Here is a 19,353-nt window from a genome sequence, read left to right on the forward strand (position 1 = left end):
CGGTTTCCCCAGCTACTCCCTCCCTGTCCACCCTCCGTCACTTCTTCCTCTCCCTGTCGCCACCCCCTTTCACTCTTTCCCTCCTCGCCCCACGCTCCGTCCCCCGTCTCTCGCCTGCTTTACTCTCCCCCCCCCAGCTCGCTCACTCTCTCGCCCCCTCCCGTCAGCGCCTCTCTCTCTTCCCCCCCCCCAGTCGTCTCTCCTCTTCGCCTTTCGCTCTCTCCTCTCTTCCCCCACCCCCCCTCCCCCCCGTCTCTCCTCTCTCCCTCCCCCCACCCGCTCCTCTCTTCCCACCCCTCTCTCTCCCACCCCCCAGCTCCGCCTCTCTCCTCTCCTCCCTCCCCCCCCACCTCTCTCTCTCCCCCCCACCCTCTCTCTCGCTCCCCTCCCCCCCTCTCTTCCCCCCCACCCTCTCTCGCTCCCCCTCCCCCCCTCTCTCCCCCACCCTCTCTCGCTCACCTCCCCCCCTCTCTCCCCCACCCTCTCTCGCTCCCCTCCCCCCTCTCTCCCCCACCCTCTCTCTCCCCACCCTCTCTCTCTCCCCACCCCTCTCTCCGCCCCCCCTCTCCTCTCCCTCACCACCTCCCCTACCCCCCCACCTCCCTCTCACCCACCTCCCTACCCCCCTTCCTCCCTCTCCCCCTCCTCCCTCCCCCCACCCTCTCTCGCTCCCCCCTCCCCCCTCTCTCTGCCCCCCTCTCGCTTCCCTCCCCCCCCCCTCCCTACCCCCTCCTCCTCCCTCTCACCACCTCCCTACCCCCTTCCTCCTCCTCCCCCCCTCTCTCCTCCCCCCTCTCTCCCCCCTCTCTCTCCCCCCCTCTCTCTCCCCCCCTCTCTCTCCCCCTCTCCCCTGCCCGAGCCCTCATCTCTCTCCCCCCCTCTCCCTCTCCCCTGCCCGAGCCGTCATCCCCTGCTCCAATCCCTCTTTTCCGCCCCGGGGCCCGGGCCTCGGCACCTGGATGAACGCGTTCCCTCGGCCGTCACCCTGATGCCGTTGGCCGAGGCGAACACCCGCAAAGACATGGCCCAGCCGAGTCCAGCGCCCCGGTCAGCTCGAGGTCCGCAGCCACTGTTTCGGCCGCAGGCCACAAAGCACCCGAGCCCAGCGCCGGCGATGGCTGCACGGAGCTCCGTGCCGCCCCACGCACTGACATGGCCCCGCCCTCCCCGAGCTGGCTTGAAGAACGCCAATTGCGGCTGTGAGAGACGGCCGGCGGGCCCGGTTGCCGGGGTAACCCTTCCCGTTCTCCAAGCCCCTCCCGAGATCAGCACTCCCGGGAGCCCCGCCCCCCCCCGCCCGAGCCGAGCGGGGAACAGAGAGAGACGCCGCGTTTCAGCTGCTCCTGCTGCGCGCGCATCCTTTAACTAGGTAGCGGCACTCGGCTGAGGCCCGCCCCTCCAGCCTTCACAAAGATGGCGGCGATCGGGGGCCGCTTGTTGACTGGTGCCGGGAGGTGCCTAGCTCGGGCGTGGGTGCGGAGGAGAGGGCCGAGGCTTCGAGGCCTACCTGGAAAAATGGGGAAAGGTAGGGAAATTAATGAGATTAGATAAAAGATTTAGAAAGTAATTAACTTTTTTTTAAAAACAATATGTGTTTTAAAAGCAACGTTTTTTTGAAAGACGCAGAAAGCGGGAAAAAGAAAGGAAAAGTTTGGAATCAAGATGGCGGCGACTCACCTCGGTTCAGAACGATAAGGCCCGCCCACACACACACCGATTGGTCGACCGTCAAGTCACCAAAGCGTAGGATTGGTCAATCGTCCCGTCACTCGACCGTAGGAGGGCCCGGCCGCACACGCCAGCAACCCGGCGTACGATTGGGCGACCTCGAGGTCACTCTGTCGCTAATGAGCGGATAATGAGATGCTAATGAGCGGAATGTTGAACGTTTTTCGGATACCGCGGGCCGCGATTTCGTCCGGCTGAAACGTAAATACGCTTACGACCGTTTCGGAACGGTAAGCTTTCTTTCGACGTAACGCACGCGTAGGTATGCCCTATAACTTTCGAGCGCATAGCCGGACAGACGCACACGTGAGGACAGACAGAAGGACAGACAGCCAGATAGACAGACAGAAAGAAGTATCCGTTTATATATATAGATAAATGCAAGTCTTTTCCTGACTTTCTCTGTAAGGGATGCCTCTGTAGTGACACCCAAATGCGGACCTCACCGTGTGAAGGATTACATACTATATCCACTATGTCACTTTATTCAACTCTCATCAAGGCCCCACACCCTTCCCCCGAAGACACCAGCTTCCTTTACTCAGTTACAGATCCATGGATGCTAGTTGCCCACTAGGTAGCTCGTCTAGCCACCGAGACAGCAGCTCACGCGGAGGTGCAATTTCACAGGTGAAGCGGCGCCCGCTCAATTAGCCATTCTCCATGCGTGAGCCTGCGTAGGTTATTTGGCCATGCAAGGCGTCACAGCTGTGCCACTCCTGTCCAGAAACACACAGGAGAGGGAGGGGAGGGGAAAGGGGAGAGGGAAGGAGGGAGGGAAGGGAGGGGAAGGAGGGAGGGAAGGGAGGGGCAAGGGGAGCGAGGAAGGGGAGGGGAGGGGAGAGGGGAGGGAGGGGGAGGGGTTGTGGGGGGGTTGGGGGGTGTGGGGGGTGGTTGGGGGGGTGTGGGGGAGGAGGCAGTGGAGGGGGTGTGGGAAGTGTGTGGGGGGTTGTGGGGTGGTGTGGGGGTTGTGGGTGGGTGGGGGGGGTGGGGAGGAGACAGTGGAGGGGGGTGTGGAGGAAGCAGTGGAGCGATGTGCGGGGGTAATAGCTACAGTACTTACTTCCCACGGGCTCCCCGCTCCAGCTGATCTTCTCCACATCATCGTCGTCATCGTCTACAATGCTGCGGAGATTGTTCACCGCTCGCTTGGACGCTTTCAGCTGAAATGACAATACAACGAAAACTGTCATACAAAATAGAGCCAACCAGAAATGTGGCGGCCAAGTACGAGAGAGCGAGAGCCGTTACATTGAACAGACATGCGGTCACCCAATGTCCACACAAATGCCCTTGCCAGCAGGGATCACTGGTCAGCACTAAAAGGTATGAACCCCAGGGTTGTTTCATCACCTCAATCCGGGGAGGGTACCGAGAACAATTATACCAGTCCCATTGCCACCGCAGTCCATATCAGCTAATTCAGTAGAGTGCTGCAATAATATTTATGCCACTGCCGGTGGTGATACACGCTATTAAATAAAACATTTTTATTCGGTCATTCCGTGATCTGTCCGTCAGACGATTTATTCAAGTGAGGAACTGGATGAATTTCCTACTCCACTTGATCTCCAGCAATATTTTTTTTTTTACTATCTTCAGCAACGAGTTGTATTTATGTAAAGCACTCCTCACGTAACCTAGTATCTCAGAGTGCTTTGCAAGTAACACACACTTGATGAAGCAGTGAGCAGAACGAAGAAGGCTGCATATAGTGACACCTCAATTCCTGGCCAGAATGGAGATAATTGGGTATTTCCCCCGTCAATCACGCCTGGACACCGCACTGCTTTAAGTGGACTGGGATTGATTTTACGCACATCACTTGTATTCAGGTAACTATCCTGCATTTTGCTGGAGAAATCACCCTGCTTCTATCGGGAGACGTTGCTGCAGTTTCGGTCAGGAGTTCTGTTTGCTGCAGCTCGTAGAGACTCTTTTGAAACAGACTCTGTAGACTGTTTGCTGTAGTGTGCTGTTTAAATTGACTCTGTTTGCTGAGTAAAATACACTGTTTGCTGTAAGTGCGGCCGTAAGTCCCACCCCACCTTAAACTCATTGGCTGACACGGCGGTGTCAATAGACACTCCAAACAAAGAAGGCCAAATCCAACCAATGTAAAGAGTCATCTAATTTAATGGCGGAACAGGCTCGAGGGGCTGAGTGGCCTGCTCCTGTATGTATGTCAGCCCCAAGGGAAAGTAAACGACCACTGATCTCAACCACCCCGTCATGAAAAAGGTGTGACACAGAGCCGTGGGCCAGGCGCTTTGACGTAAGAATGGGAAAAAAAGGAGGGAAGAGTCATTGTGTGTCATTCACTTGCAACTCCAGGCAGCCAGTCCAGAGACTGTCGTTGTCAGAGGCTTGTGGGCAGATCGTCTGCGGTTGGGGCGTGAAAAAGGTAGACTTCAGGAGGCAGGGTGTAAAGGATAGATTAATTTTCGAAAATTGAACAAACAAGATTATATGGACTTTTAACATCCTCAAGTTACATCCTTCAAAACAAGTACACGTCTTTCTAATAAGCCGTTAAACCAAGATCCCTTCTGCCTGTACAGATGGACATTAAAGACTCCGTGGTGCTGTCTAGAAGAACGCGGAGTTCTCCTAGTGATCTAGGCCACATTCCTCTCTCAATCACCGCCAAAATAAAAAGATTAACTAGTCAAACATTGAATTCCTGTTTGTGGGATCTTGCTGTGCACAAATAGGGGCTGCAATTGCCTGCAGAAACTACTCCAATGGCGGAGTGTGGTTTGGAATGTCCCGAGGACATGTTAAGATGCTACATAAACGCAAGTTCTTTCTTTTCCCCTTCCAAAAGAGATTATGCAGGACAGAGCGCCTCTAAATCAACTCCGAAAAATAGTTACCACAGACAGAAAAATCAAGGGAAAGAATCTGATCAGGAAATTTAAATACAGGCAAGTTACTCGCCTCCGTAAATTCATCATCATCATCAAACATGAAAGCTTTGCACTTTGAGCTGTTCCAATATTCTTCTTCGTCATTTTTATTTCTGTTCATCTGCAAATATAACAGAAATACTGCACAAAATTGTATGGATCACAATGTTTGTAAAATACAGGAACAGTTCTCAACCTTTAACCAATGCTGAGGTTCCTGTCACTCTTTGTAGATTCCCACCTGCCATTTCCCCAATCAGCAAACCCAGGCAAGAGTTCAAGTGACAGTTCGCTGGTGGTTCAGGGGGAGTAATGCACCAACAGGTGTGGTACTGACCCACAGAGACCAGAAAGGGTTCAATCCCTGATTTGTGTTGAGTTAGGTGATCTCAGGCAAGGCGGCAGTGGAGGCACTAGAGTCGGCCTCAGCACCCCGGATGAAAGAGCGACACAATCAGCCACGATACTGCTTGCTACCCGACCCCTCTGGCTGGCCAGGGTGCAGAGTGTGGACCTCGCACGTGGACTGGGTCAGGCTGGGCTGGCTGGGCTGCCCTCCTTATTTTTTTATTAGTTCCTGGGATGTGGCGTTGCTGACAAGACCAGCATATATTGCCCATCCCTAGATGCATGCACAACCAAATAGCCGACTGGCAACGACTGCCTAGATTCACACATATGGGCAAGCAGTCACTTGGAACAAGACACTGGGGGGGTAGGCTACGAGCAGCTGCAGAACTGTAGTCCAGCAAAGGAGTCTGCCTGCACCTTCGGGGGGGGGGGGGGGGGTGGGGGGGGGGGAGAAAACTGAAAATGGGAAAAAGAAACAATAATTGCATCCTTCAAGGGGCGAAAGGAGGGAGAGGCAGCGAATATTGATCTGATTTCATGCATTTTTCAATAAAGAACAAAAAAACACTTCCTCACGAAGACAATGCCATTTTAATGCTAGAGGGTGACCCTCTCAGTGGGTTTGGCTGCTGCTGGCTAGCAGAGACAGTCTCAGGGCACACAGCTGATGAGTGCCACTCAGACACTTACACACACACACTGGGGAACAGTAACAGGAAGAGACCACTTTTTTTTGTTAAACACCAGGTACATCTGTTTGTTTATTTAAACTAGTGTTTATATAAAGTAAATTAAGGGTGACAGCTCCCCCACGCACTCACCCCTGAACTCACTCACTTCCCTGCATCAACCTCTCAGGAACAAGCAGCACGCCGGCTCTGCGCATGCGCCGGTCGCGCAAGGTCCGCCGGGAGCTGTAGTTTCCAGCGAAGACCCCGCGGCGGACTACAACTCCCGGCAGCGCCTGGGAGCGCAGGCTTCCGACAGGCCGCCCGAACCGCCTCTTTCAAACTACAGGAGCGGAAAATTAACGACCGCGCTCAAGCGGCAGCAACACCAACAACAACAGGTTTGGTTTTTTTTTTAATTCCCCACTCCCCCCCCCCCCCAAATTACGAAGTTGTCGAGACATCTCACATCAGGGATGTATATTACTGCTGCACGTTGCGTGCATCGGTGAACTAGTCCCGTGCGGCATCCAGTCAACTTTAACGTTTGGACCGTATGGTCAAAGTACCAGGCTCCCAGCTCCTGGTCAGTCAGACCCTTTCAATCAACGCAGTCAACCCACAGGCTGCACAAGTTTCTTTTTTTTAATTATTATTTCAGATTTCCAGCATCCTCAGAATTTTGCTTTTGTTGTAACAAAGTAATTAAAAACATAACATAAGAAATAGGAGCAGGAGCAGGAGTAGGCCATTTGGCCCCTCGAGCCTGCTCTGCCATTCAATAAGATCATGGCTGATCTGATCCTAACCGCCAATCTACTATCACAGAACCATCTCCTGAATCTAACAGAATTAGACACACGAAATAGGAGCAGGATCAGGCTACACGGCCCCTGGGTCCGCTCCGCTACCCACAGGGCCATGACCGATCCGAACCTAGACTCATGTCCAAATTCCTGCCCGCTCCCCATAACCCTTAATTCCCTTTACTTCTAGGAAACTGTCTATTTCTGTTTTAAATTTATGTAATGATGTAGCTTCTACAGCTTTTTGGGGCAGCATATTCCATGGACCTACCACCCTCTGAGTGAAGTAGTTCCTCCTCATCTCAGTCTTGAAAGAGCAGCCCCTTATTCTAAGACTATGCCCCCTAGTTCTAGTTTCACCCATCATCGGGAACATCCTCCCTGCACCCACCCGATCCAACCCCTTCACAATCTTATATGTTTCAATAAGATCGCCTCTCATTCTTCTGAACTCCAATGAGTAGAGTTCCAATCTACTCAACCTCTCCTCATATGTCCATCCCCTCATCCCCGGGATTAACCGAGTGAACCTTCTTTGTACTGACTCGAGAGCAAGTATGTCCTTTCTTAAGTATGGACACCAAAACTGTACGCAGTATTCCAGGTGCGGTCTCACCAATACCTTGTACAACTGAAGCAATACCTCCCTATTTTTATATTCTATCCCCCTAGCAATGAAAGCCAACATTCCATTGGCCTTCTTAATCACTTGCTGCACCTGCATACTAACCTTTTGAGTTTCGTGCACCAGGACCCCCAGATCCCTTTGTACTTCAGTACTTTCCAGTTTCTTGCCATTAAGATAATAACTTGCTCTACGATTTTTCCTGCCAAAGTGCATAACCTCACACTTTCCAGTATTGTATTCCATCTGCCAAATCTCTGCCCACTTACTTAGCCTGTCTATGTCCCCTTGCAGGTTTTTTATGTCCTCCTCACTCACTACTTTCCCATCCATCTTAGTATCATCTGCAAACTTTGATATGTTACACTCGGTCCCCTCCTCCAAATCGTTAATATAGATTGTAAAGAGTTGGGGACCCAGCACTGACCCCTGCGGAACACCACTAGTTACTGATTGCCAGTCTGAGAATGAACCATTTATCCCAACTCTCTGCCTTCTGTTAGATAGCCAATCCTCTATCCATGCCAGAATATTACCCGCAATCCTGTGATTTTTTATTTTAAGCAATAATCTTCTGTGTGGCACCTTGTCAAATGCCTTTTGGAAGTCTAAATACACTACGTCCACTGGTTCCCCTTTATCCACCCTATCTGTTACTTCCTCAAAGAACTCCAGCAAATTTGTCAAACATGACTTCCCCTTCATAAAACCATGCTGACTTTGTCCTATTAAATTATGATTATCCAAATGTCCTGTTACTGTCTCCTTAATAATGGACTCCAATATTTTACCTACCACAGATGTTAGGCTAACCGGTCTATAGTTTCCAGCCTTCTGTCTACTGCCCTTTTTAAATAAGGGCGTTACATTAGCAGTTTTCCAGTCTGCCGGGACCTTTGCTGAGTCCAGGGAGTTTTGGAAAATTATTACCAATGCATCCACAATCCCTACCGCCACTTCCCTCAAGACCCTAGGATGTAAGCCATCAGGTCCAGGTGATTTATCCGCCTGGAGTCCCATTATTTTACCGAGTACTACTTCCTTAGTGATTTTGATCGTGTTTAGCTCCTCCCCTCCTATAGCCCCCTGTTTGTCCAGTGTTGGGATATTCTTAGTGTCTTCTACTGTAAAGACTGATACAAAATATTATTCAGTGTTTTTGCCATCTCCATATTTCCCACCATTAATTTCCCGGTCTCATCCTCTAAGGGACCAACATTTACTTTAGCCACCCTTTTTCTTTTTATATAACTATAAAAACTCTTACTATCTGTTTTTATATTTTTTGCTAATTTACTTTCATAATCTATCTTCCCTTTCTTAATCAATCTTTTTGTTATTTTTTGCTGTCTTTTAAAGTTTTCCCAATCCTCTATCCTCCCACTAGATTTGGCTACCTTATATGCCCTTGTTTTTAGTCGAATACTATCCTTAATTTCTTTACTTAGCCATGGATGGCTGTCTTTTCTTTTACACCCTTTTCTTCTCAGTGGAATATATATTTTTTGGAAGTTGTAAAATAACTCCTTAAATGTACACCACTGATCATGTATCGTCTTACCCTTTAATCTATTTTCCCAATCCACTCTACTCAATTCCGCTCTCAAACCTTCATAGTCTCCTTTATTCAAGCTTAGCACGCTTGTTTGAGATCCAACCTTCTCACCCTCTAATTGAATATGGAATTCAACCATGTTATGGTCACTCATTCCAAGGGGATCCTTTACTAGGACATTTTTAATTAATCCTGTTTCGTTACACAGGACCAGATCTAAGGTTGCTTGCCCCCTGGTCGGTTCAGTTACATACTGCTCAAGAAACCCATCCCTAATACACTCAATGAACTCATCCTCAAGGCAGCCCTGCCCAATTTCATTTGTCCAATTAATATGATAGTTAAAATCCCCCATAATTATAGATGTTCCCTTATTACAAGCCTCAACTATTTCCTGATTGATACTCCGTCCAACAGAGTTGCCACTGTTCGGAGGCCTATAGACTACGCCCACTAGTGTTTTTTTCCCCTTATTATTCCTTACCTCCACCCAAACTGTTTCATTATCCTGATCTTTTGACCCAATATCATTTCTCTGTAATACAGTGATTCCTTCCTTTATTAACATAGCCACCCCACCTCCCCTTCCTTCCTGCCTGTCCTTCCTGATCGTTAAATAACCTGGTATGTTTAATTCCCAGGCATTGTCACCCTGCAGCCATGTTTCTGTAATGGCCACAAGATCATACCCATATGTAGTTATTTGTGCCATTAACTTGTCTATTTTGTTACGAATGCTACGTGCATTCAGATAGAGAACTTTCAAAGATGTTTTGTGACACTTAGTTCCTGCTTTTGCCCTTTTTATTACTTTACCTTTTACTCCATACCTTCTGCCCCTTCCTGACACGCTCTGGTTTTCAATTTCCCCACTGCTACCTAAGTCTATGACCTTCTCTGTTGTCATTTTTATTATTTGCTCTCTAGGAACCTCCCCCCCCCCCCCCCCCCCCCCCCCACTAGTTAGTTTAAAGCCCTCTCTACAGCCCTAGTTATATGATCCGCCAGGACTCTAGTCCCAGCACTGGCCAAGTGAAGCCCGTCCCAATGGAACAGCTCCCTCCTGCCCCAGTACTGGTGCCAGTGTCCCAGGAAGCAAAACCCATTTCTCCCACACCAGTCTATGAGCCGCGCATTTAACTCTCTAATTTTATTTTTCCTAGCCAAATTCGCTCGTGGCTCAGGTGGTTCTGCTTTTTAATGTGGCCCCTAGCTGCTCAAACTCCCTCAGCAGAACCTCCTTCCTTGTCCTATCTATGTCGTTGGTACCAACATGGACCACGACAACTGGATCCTCCCCCCCCCCCACTCCAAGTTTCTCTCCAGTCCAGAGGAGATGTCCTTAACCCTGGCACCGGGCAGGCAACACAGCCTTCGGCACTCTCGCTCTCGGCTGCAAAGAACTCTATCTATCCCCCTAACGATACTATCCCCTACCACTACAACATGAATGTCATTTCAATCCAGATTTATCGATTCTCACTCGTGTGGAGCGGCAGTCACTCATTTTTATGCAAACGTTAAGGCTGACATTTATCATCAGCAAGGGTCACGCAGATTGCAAACCCACTCAAACAAATTTCCTTTTAAGAGTAACGTACATATACATCAACAGAGAATTCACTTGTTAAATTTGGGGTCCGCAGATCCTATGGCTCTGTATATTTGGATAGCTGACACTGTCTTCAGAAGTTAAGACAGGTGAGTTCCGAATGATGAGTTAATATTTTCAGCAAGTTACCCATTCTGGAAAAAAATGAGAAACCTTTTTTGATGAGGTAACAGAGAAGGTGGATGAGGGCACTGCAGTTGATGTTGTGTATATTGTCTTTCAAAAGTACCACATATTGGGCTTGTTACCAAAATTGAAGCCCATGGTATAAAAGGGGCAGTAGCAGCATGGATACAAAATTGGCTAAGGCATAGAAAAGAGAGTTGTGGTGAATGGCTGTTTTTTCGACTGGAGGGAGATATACAGTGGAGTTCCCCAAGGCTCAGTACTAGGACCACTGCCAACGTTCCCTATAAGCTGCGCAGCTCTCTGCCGGACCCGGGCTGCCTAGACTGACTTTCACGATGTTAAAGATGCGTGAAACTGTGAATGGGCCGCGCACCCAAAAAAAATTACGGGGAATATTGACCACTGCTGTTTTTGATATACATTAATGAGTTGGACTTGGAGGTATAGGGCACATTTTCAAAATTTGCAGATGACACGAAACTTGGAAGTGTAACATACAGTGAGGAAGATAGTAATAGACTTCAAGAAGACATAGACAGGCTGGTGGAATGAGCGAACACATGGCCGATGAAATTCAATGCAGAGAAGTGTGAGGTGATACGTTTTGGTTGGAAGAATGAGGAGAGACAATTCATACTAAATGGTACAATTTTAATGGGGGTCCAAGAAGAGAGAGACCTGGGGGTGTTTATGCACAGATCTTTGAAATGGCAGGACAGGTTAACAAAGCAATTAATAAAGCACATGGGATCCTAGGCTTTATAACTAGAGGCATAGAGTACAAAAGCAAGGAAGTTATTCTAAATGTATACAAAATGCTAGTTCGGCCCCAGCTTGAGTATTGTGTCCAGTTCTGGGCACCGCACTTTAGGAAGGTTGTGAAGGCTTTGGAGAGGGTACAGAAGAGATTTACTAGAATGGTACCAGGGATGAGGGATTACAGTTACGTGGATAGACTGGAGAAGCTGGGGTTGTTCTCCTTGGAGCAGAGAAGGCTAAGTGGAGATTTGATAGAGGTGCTTAAAATCATGAAGGGTTTAGATAGAGTAAATAAAGAGAAACTGTTTCCAATGGCTGAAGGGTCGATAATGAGAGGGCACAGATTTAAGGTGATTGGCAAAAGAACCAGAGGTGACATAAGGAAAAACGTCTTTACGCAACGAGTGGTTAGGATTTGGAATGCACTGCCTGATAGGGCGGCGGATACAGATTCAATAGTAGCCTTCAAAAGGGAATTGGATAAATACTTGAAGGAGAAAAAATTGCAGGGATATGGGGAAAGAGCGAGGGAGTGGGACTAACTGGATTGCTCTTCGAAAGAGCCGGCGTAGACTTGATGGGCCGAATGGCCCTTCTGTGCTGCACTATTCTATGATTAAAGCAGAATGAGCCAGGTAATGTGACTTGACAGGTCTGATTGATGTAGGTCAGCAATTTCTGAAATAAAGTATATAGCCATTTATTTATATACAAATAAAGTATTTAAAGTCACACAGTTTCTTTATTAACTGACGTTTCTGGGTTACTAATTCTGTCAGAAGAACAGAAAAAGTTTTAAATGTGATATATTGATGTGAGATTTCTGATATTCAGCAGTGCTGGTAGGACACGCCCAAGTCGCTACTTCTGTGGACATCACTGTATCTATTTTGTTGTATTCATGTTTATTTAGAACTGTTCTCGGGGAGCCAGACCCCCTCCTTCAGGTGAAAACATTTCAAAGGACGGGGAATCCATTTTTCCACTTGTTTTATATAATCCTATCAAATCCAAATTTCGACCCTCACAGAGCAATTACACCAGCCTGTATCTCCTATTTGTAATGAGGCTTTCTGCATTTCTGTGTCTACAACCCATGGGTAATAATAGGTTGAGCAGAGTCAACATGGATTTATGAAAGGGAAATCGTATTTGACAAATCTGTTAGAGTTTTTTGAGGTTGCAGGATAGATGAGGGGGAACCAGTGTATTTGGATTTTCAGAAGGGATTCGATAAGGTGTCACACAAGAGGTTATTAAACAAAATTAGGGCTCATGGGATTGGGGGCTATAAAAGAAGGATTTGCATTTATATAGCACCTTTCATGCCCACCGGACATTCCAAAGCGCTTTACAGCCAATGAAGTACTTTTGAAGTGCAGTCACTGTTGTAATGTAGGAAACACGGCAGCCAATTTGCACACAGCAAGCTCCCACAAACAGCAATGTGATAATGACCAGATAATCTGTTTATATAGTAGCACGGATTGGTTAACGGACAGAAAACAGAGAGTGGGAATAAACGGGTCATTTTTGGGTTGGCAGGCTGTAACTAGTGGGGTACCGCAAGGATCAGTGCTTGGGCCTCAGCTACTCACAATCTATATCAATGATTTGGATGAGGGGACCAAATGTAATATATCCAAGTTTGCTGATGATACAAAGCTGGGTGGGAATGTAAGTTGTGAGGAGGATGCAAAGAGGCTTCAAGGGGATATAGGCAGGTTAAGTGAGTGGGCAAGAACATGGCAAATGGAATATAATGTGGAGAAATGTGAAGTTATCCACTTTGGTAGGAAAAACAGAAAAGCAGAGTATTTTTTAAATGGTGAGAGATTGGGAAATGTTGGTGTTCAGAGGGACCTGGGTGTCCTTGTACACAAATCACTGAAAGTTAACATGCAGGTACAGCAAGCAATTAGGAAAGCAAATGGTATGTTGGCCTTTATTACAAAAGGATTTGAGTATAAGAGTAAAGACGTCTTACTGCAATTATACAGGGCCCTGGTGAGACCACACCTGGAGTATTGTGTAGTTTTGGTCTCCTTACCTAAGGAAGGATATACTTGCCATAGAGGGAGTGCAATGAAGGTTCACCAGACTGATTCCTGGGATGGGGGGATTGTCCTATGAGGCGAGATTGAGTAGACTAGAACTAAAGTTTTATATGTCTATTTAAATATGTCTATTTTAAAGGGGTTGCAGGAACAGAGAGACCTGGGGGTGTATGTACACAAATCTTTGAAGGTGACAGGACAAGTTGAGAAGGCCGTTTATATAAAAAAAAAAAAAAAAAAAGCATATGGGATCCTGGGCTTTATAGAGACACAGAGTACAAAAGCCAGGAGGTTAGCTAAACCTTTATAAAACACTGGCTGGGCCTCAGCTGGAGTATTGTGTTCAATTCTGGGCACCGCACTTTAGGAAGGGTGTCAAGGCCTTGGAGAGGGTGCGGAAGAGATTTACTAGAATGGTTCCAGGGATGAGTGACTTCACTTATGTGGAGAAGCTGAGGTTGTTCTCCTTAGAGCAGAGAAGGTGAAGATTCGATAAAAATCACGAATGGTTCTGATAGAGTAAATAAGGAGAAACTGTTTCCAGTGGCAGAAGGGTCGGTAACCAGAGGACACAGATTTAAGGTGAATGGCAAAAGAACCAGAGGCGACATCAGGAAACAATTTTTTATACAGCGAGTTGTTGTGATCTGGAATGCACGGCCTGAACGGGTGGAGGAAGCAGATTCAATAGAAACATTCAAAAGGGAATTGGATAAATACTTGAAGGGAAACATTTACAGGGCTGTGGGGAAAGAGGAGGGGAGTGGGATTAATTGGATAGTTCTTTCAAAGAGCCGGCACAGGCACGATGGGTTGAATGGCCTCCTTGCTGTGTTGTATCATTTGAAAAGAAAACACATGCTTAAACTGCATCTGTCATTTTGGTCATGAAACACTCCTAGCATTTTTCTGCTGTTGACAGTTCAGTTGGTAATGCATCAGGTGGCGTTCACTGGGCTCCTGAAAGATGCAGAACCAGTTAGAATTTAGATTCTCTTGATGCGCTTCACGGAGATAGAGAATGGGATAGAACTCTGACAATAGAGCAGACACGTGTGGAGCAGCAACAAAGGTGCTTTATGGAAATGTGCCCGTTGAATACAGAAAACAGCGAGTCTTGCTGGAATTCATTGCCGGGAGGTGCCAGCTGCCTGTTATTATGCTTCGCATGTGAGCCTCAACAGTGGGTGTCACCACTGGGTGCATTACAGCCAAGTCCGATCCTTCCTTCATCTGGAGTTCACGCACGTAGACACTTTCCAGTTAGGATGAGTGGTTAATGATAAGAAGCCAAGGACATAGAGACTCTTTGTAGCGTCCTTACTGCTGTCTCAGGTGAGACCCGCCAACTCAGCCAGGAATCAATCCGGGCACCTCTGCGATCTATTATCGACTGAACTGCTAGACCTGTTTCTAACTGGGGCGGAGGTCACCTCTTACAGAAGGTAAGTACTGCAGGAAATTCAGGGCCATTTCAATCGTCTAGATGGGTCGCAGAGGAATTTCCCAGATTTTTTTTCCCAAATTGACCTGGATTTTTTAAATCAGAACTTAAGTACATAAGAAATAGGAGCAGGAGTAGGCCATACGGCCCCTCGAGCCTGCTCCGCCATACGGCCCCTCGAGCCTGCTCCGCCATACGGCCCCTCGAGCCTGCTCCGCCATACGGCCCCTCGAGCCTGCTCCGCCATACGGCCCCTCGAGCCTGCTCCGCCATTCAATAAGATCATGGCTGATCATTGACCTCAATCATAATCATAATCAACTTTATTGTCATTGTTGGTGCACAAGTGCAGTACAACGAAATGTAGGCTTGCGGCTCCCGAGAGTGTACATTTAGATTAAGACATTTAAACATTCAACATACATTTGGCTTGTAATACATTAACATAAACATAACCATAATAAAGTGCATTGGCAGATGTGCAGACTTTAGAGTTTATTTGTGGAGCCTGATCTCCATATCCCTTCATTCCCCATGAGTCCAAAAATCTATATCTTAGCCTTGACTAACCTCAGATACTCAGCATCCACAGCCCTCTGGGGCACAGAATTCCAAAAGATTCACAACCCTCCGAGTGAAGAAGTTCCTCCTCATCTCACTCTTAAATGGCCGACCCCTTATCCTGAGACTATGCCCCCTAGTTCTAGACACTCCAGACAGGGGGAAACAACCTCTCAGCATCTACCCTGTCAATCCTCTTCAGAATCCTGTATGTTTCAATGAGATCACCTCTCATTCTTCTAAACTCCAGAGAGTATAGGCCCATTCTACACAACCTCTCATCATAGGACAGCCCTCTCATCCCAGGAATCAATCTAGTGAACCTTCGTTGCACCGCCTCAAAGGTTCAAGTCCCACTCCATTATAATCTGTTTACATTAGCATTGTCCCACTCCAGGGACTTGAGCACATAAATCTAGGCTGACACGCCAGTGCAGTGCTCAGGGAGTGCTGCACTGTCGGAGGTGCCGTCTTTCGGATGAGATGTTAAACCGAGGCCCCGTCTGCTCTCGTGGCTAAAGATCCCATGGCACTATTTCGAAGAAGAGCAGGGGAGTTATCCCCAGTGTCCTGGCCAATATTTATCCCTCAAATCAACATAACAAAAACAGATTATCTGGTCATTATCACATTACTGTTTGTGGGAGCTTGCTGTGCACAAATTGGCTGTCGCGTTTCCCATGTTACAACAGTGACTACACTCCAAAAAGTTCTTAATTGGCTGTAAAGTCTTTCTTTTTCTTTTTTCAGTCTCAAAATTATTCCCAGGAAGCACTGCCCTAAATCTCACTTAAAGAGATCATTAGGAGAGCTGGTGTGGGCTGAAAAGAGTCATACTGGTGTAATAGGGGTATTTTTCTGAGGTTAGGTTTAAGACTTATTAGGGCAGCATCGAGGGTAGGGACAGCTTGAGTTAGTGCGCTTGAGTCAGAAACCTAGGAACCACTTCAGTGTAGTACTGAGTGAGTGCTGCTTTGCCACAGGTCCTGTCGTCTTGAATGCTTACAATCTAGGTGTATGTAAAAGATCCCATGGCACTATATTGTTGGACATCGTGGAGAGTTAAAGGATTAATAGTCCAACTTCTTTGTTTCATAGAGCAATAGACTTTCCAAGATAAACAGGATGACTTTGAAATGTCATGAGGGGAAAGCGTAGCTTGTCTTCTGATATGTAAAGTGCTTGTGTCAGGAAATAAGTGTTAGTAATGATGTCAGCCATGAGTGATTAAAGTGTAATTTCAGGGTAATAAACATTGGTAGAGGTATCCATGAGCTATAGTATGGAAAGATGATGGTTGATAAAGCTTATTCTTCAAAGATGTTAGTGACCGTTACATAGAAACATAGAAGATAGGAGCAGGAGTAGGCCATTCAGCCCCTCGAGCCTGCTCCCCCATTCAATGAGATCATGGCTGATCATCCAAACTCAGTACCCTGTCCCTGCCTTCTCCCCATATCCCTTGATCCCTTTAGCCTTAAGAAATATATCCAACTCTTTCTTGAATATATTTAATGAACTGGCCTCCACCGCCCTCTGTGGCAGAGAATTCCACAGGTTCACCACTCTCTGGGTGAAGAAATTCCTCCTCATCTCAGTCCTAAATGGCTTACCCCTTATCCTTAGACTGTGACCCCTGGTTCTGGACTCCCCCGCCATCGGGAACATCCTTCCTGCATCTAGTCTGTCTAGTCCTGTTAGAATTTTATAAGTTCATTGAGATCCCCTCTCATTCTTCTAAACTCCAGCGAGTATAAGCCCAATCGACCCAATCTCTCCTCATACGTCATTCCTGCCATCCCAGGTATCAGTCTGGTGAATCTTTGCTGCACTCCCTCCATGGCAAGAACATCCTTCCTCAGATAAGGCAACCAAAACTGCACACAATACTCAAGGTGTGGTCTCACCAAGGCCCTGTACAACTGCAGCAAGACATCCTTGTTCCTGTACTCGAATCCTCTCGCTGCGAAGGCCAACATACCATTTGCCTTCTTAACCGCCTGCTGCACCTGCATGCTTACCTTCAGCGACTGGTGCACAAGGACACCCAGGTCTCGTTGCACTTCCCCTTCTCCCAATCTGTTGCTATTCAGATAATAATCTGCCTTCCTGTTTTTGCCACCAAAGTGGATAACCTCGCATTTATCCACATTATACTGCATCTGCCCAATCACCCAACCTGTCCAAATCATAACGTCAGGAAGTTTTGTTTAAGGGAAGTAGCTTTGAGTAAACAACTACAACTGTGTACATTAATAGACTGTCGTCAAAGGATTTGGGAAATAAATACGTCATGGGGTCTTATCTGTGACAAGTACCTTTTGATGTAGGTAAAATATTGATGTATAAAGGAGCATGGTTTGCAGTATTTCTTTGGAGGGCTCAAAAGATAGAAAGAAAGACTTGCATTTATATAGCGCCTTTGACAACCACTGGACATCTCAAAGCGCTTTACAGCCAATGAAGTACTTTTGAACTGTAGTCACTGTTGTAATGTGGGAAACGCGGCAGCCAATTTGTACACAGCAAGCTCCCACAAACGGCAATGTGATAATGGCCAGATACAGGAAACTCTTTGGTATCCGGCACCGACGGGACCGGGATGGTGCCGGTTGATAAAAAATTCTGGATAACGGAGAGGATTATCTACCGAGGCTATTTTTAACAAACAAAAATTAAAAAATCAAGAAATGTGCAGTATAATTGGGTACTCACCTACAGAATGTTGTGTTAAATGGATGGTGGCAGATGCTTGATTAAGTACAGTAATGCCAGTTGAGGGTAATCCATAACTTTAATTACTTAACAGTAAAACAAAACTTTTAAACGACTATACTGTAGTTTTCGGAGTGAGAATTGTGCCGGTTATTAGAGAATTCTCCCCTGCTTTTCTTCGAAATAGTGCCACGGGATCTTTTACGTCCACCTGAGAGCAGACGGGGCCTCGGTTTAACGTCTCATCCAAAAGACGGCACCTCCGACAGGGCAGCACTCCCTCAGCACTGCACTGGAGTGTCAGCCTAGCTTTATGTGCTCAAGTCCCTGGTGATACAGAAACCGAAAAGCCACTCTCTGATCCGGGTTGGGTTGATCCCTCAACCTAGGTATCAATAAAGTCTGTTCCGTACACTACACTATGAAGTGTCTCATGCTTACTTGAAATGTGTTGTTGTGAACCATAGAAGGAAGGAGGTTGAAGGCTAACAAGTGAAGAAGAATACTGAGCTCTCAAGATATCCTGGTTGTCATTCTTCCCCCAACTAAGACTATCCTGAGGATGTGAAAGGTGTGATATAGATTCATGGTCTTTCTTTACTGAGCGAATAATACATTATCAGAGGTGCCATCCCTCAGATGTGGCATTAAAGCAAGAACCATCTGCCAGTTCTGGTGGCTGTTAAAGATCCATTCAAAGAGCAGGGACTTCTTCTGATGTCCTGGCCAACATTCCTCCCACATCCAATCAGGGGCGACGACAGCCTAGTGCTTATGGCACAAGAGTAATTACACAGAAACTGAGTGTTCAAATCTCACCATGGCAAGTTGGAAAAAATAATTCAATAATTCTGGTAATTTATGGTCTAGCACCAGAGAATGACCATGAAAGCTGCTTTACTGTTGTAGAAAAAGAGTTGCATTTATATAGTGCCGTTCACAATCTCAGAACATCTCAAAGCTCAAAGTTCTGCTGAGGGAGTTTGAGGAGCTCGGATCCAAATTAAAAAGCAGAACCTCAAAGGTAATAATCTCTGGATTGTTACCGGAGCCATGCACAAATTGGTATAGGGACAAACAGATTAGAGGTTTAAATGCGTGACTCAAAGAGTGGTGTGGGAGGAAGGAGTTTCAGTTCATGGGACCCTGGCACCAGTACTGGGGAAAGAGGGAGCTTTTCCGTTGGGATGGGCTCCACTTAATCGGGCTGGGACCAGTGTCCTGGCGAATCGAATAACTAGGGCAGCAGACAGGGCTTTAAACTAATGAAGGGCTGGGGTGGTGGGTGGGAAGATTCAGGAAAGAATAAATTTAAAAGCAGCAAGAGAAATGTCAAGGCTCTAGAGCAGAGTAGAGTTTTGGGTAAAAATAAGCAGAGTGGGTCAGGAAGGGACAGAGAGAGTAACAAAGGTAATAAGGCATCAGTGACTAAGG

General features: G+C 47.1%; 1 protein-coding gene across 2 annotated transcripts in view; it reads right to left on the reverse strand.

Annotated features, from left to right (window-relative positions):
* vipas39 (VPS33B interacting protein, apical-basolateral polarity regulator, spe-39 homolog) overlaps nucleotides 1-5,964 on the reverse strand; it is a 69,866-nt gene extending 63,902 nt beyond the window's left edge. For both annotated transcript variants that reach the window (XM_086002671.1, XM_086002670.1), the window contains exons 1-3: nucleotides 5,810-5,964; nucleotides 4,669-4,758; nucleotides 2,792-2,891 (exon numbers count right to left, since the gene is read on the reverse strand). In XM_086002671.1, coding sequence (XP_085858797.1) covers nucleotides 2,792-2,891; nucleotides 4,669-4,758 — 190 coding nt within the window. In that variant the 5' untranslated portion in view covers nucleotides 5,810-5,964. The remainder of the gene's footprint in view (nucleotides 1-2,791; nucleotides 2,892-4,668; nucleotides 4,759-5,809) is intronic.
* Nucleotides 5,965-19,353: the final 13,389 nt, after the last annotated feature.

Source organism: Somniosus microcephalus, chromosome 12 (genome assembly GCF_052327205.1).
Source record: "Somniosus microcephalus isolate GS21.2 chromosome 12, FLI_Smic_1.0, whole genome shotgun sequence".
In the NCBI taxonomy this organism is placed as follows: domain Eukaryota; kingdom Metazoa; phylum Chordata; class Chondrichthyes; order Squaliformes; family Somniosidae; genus Somniosus; species Somniosus microcephalus.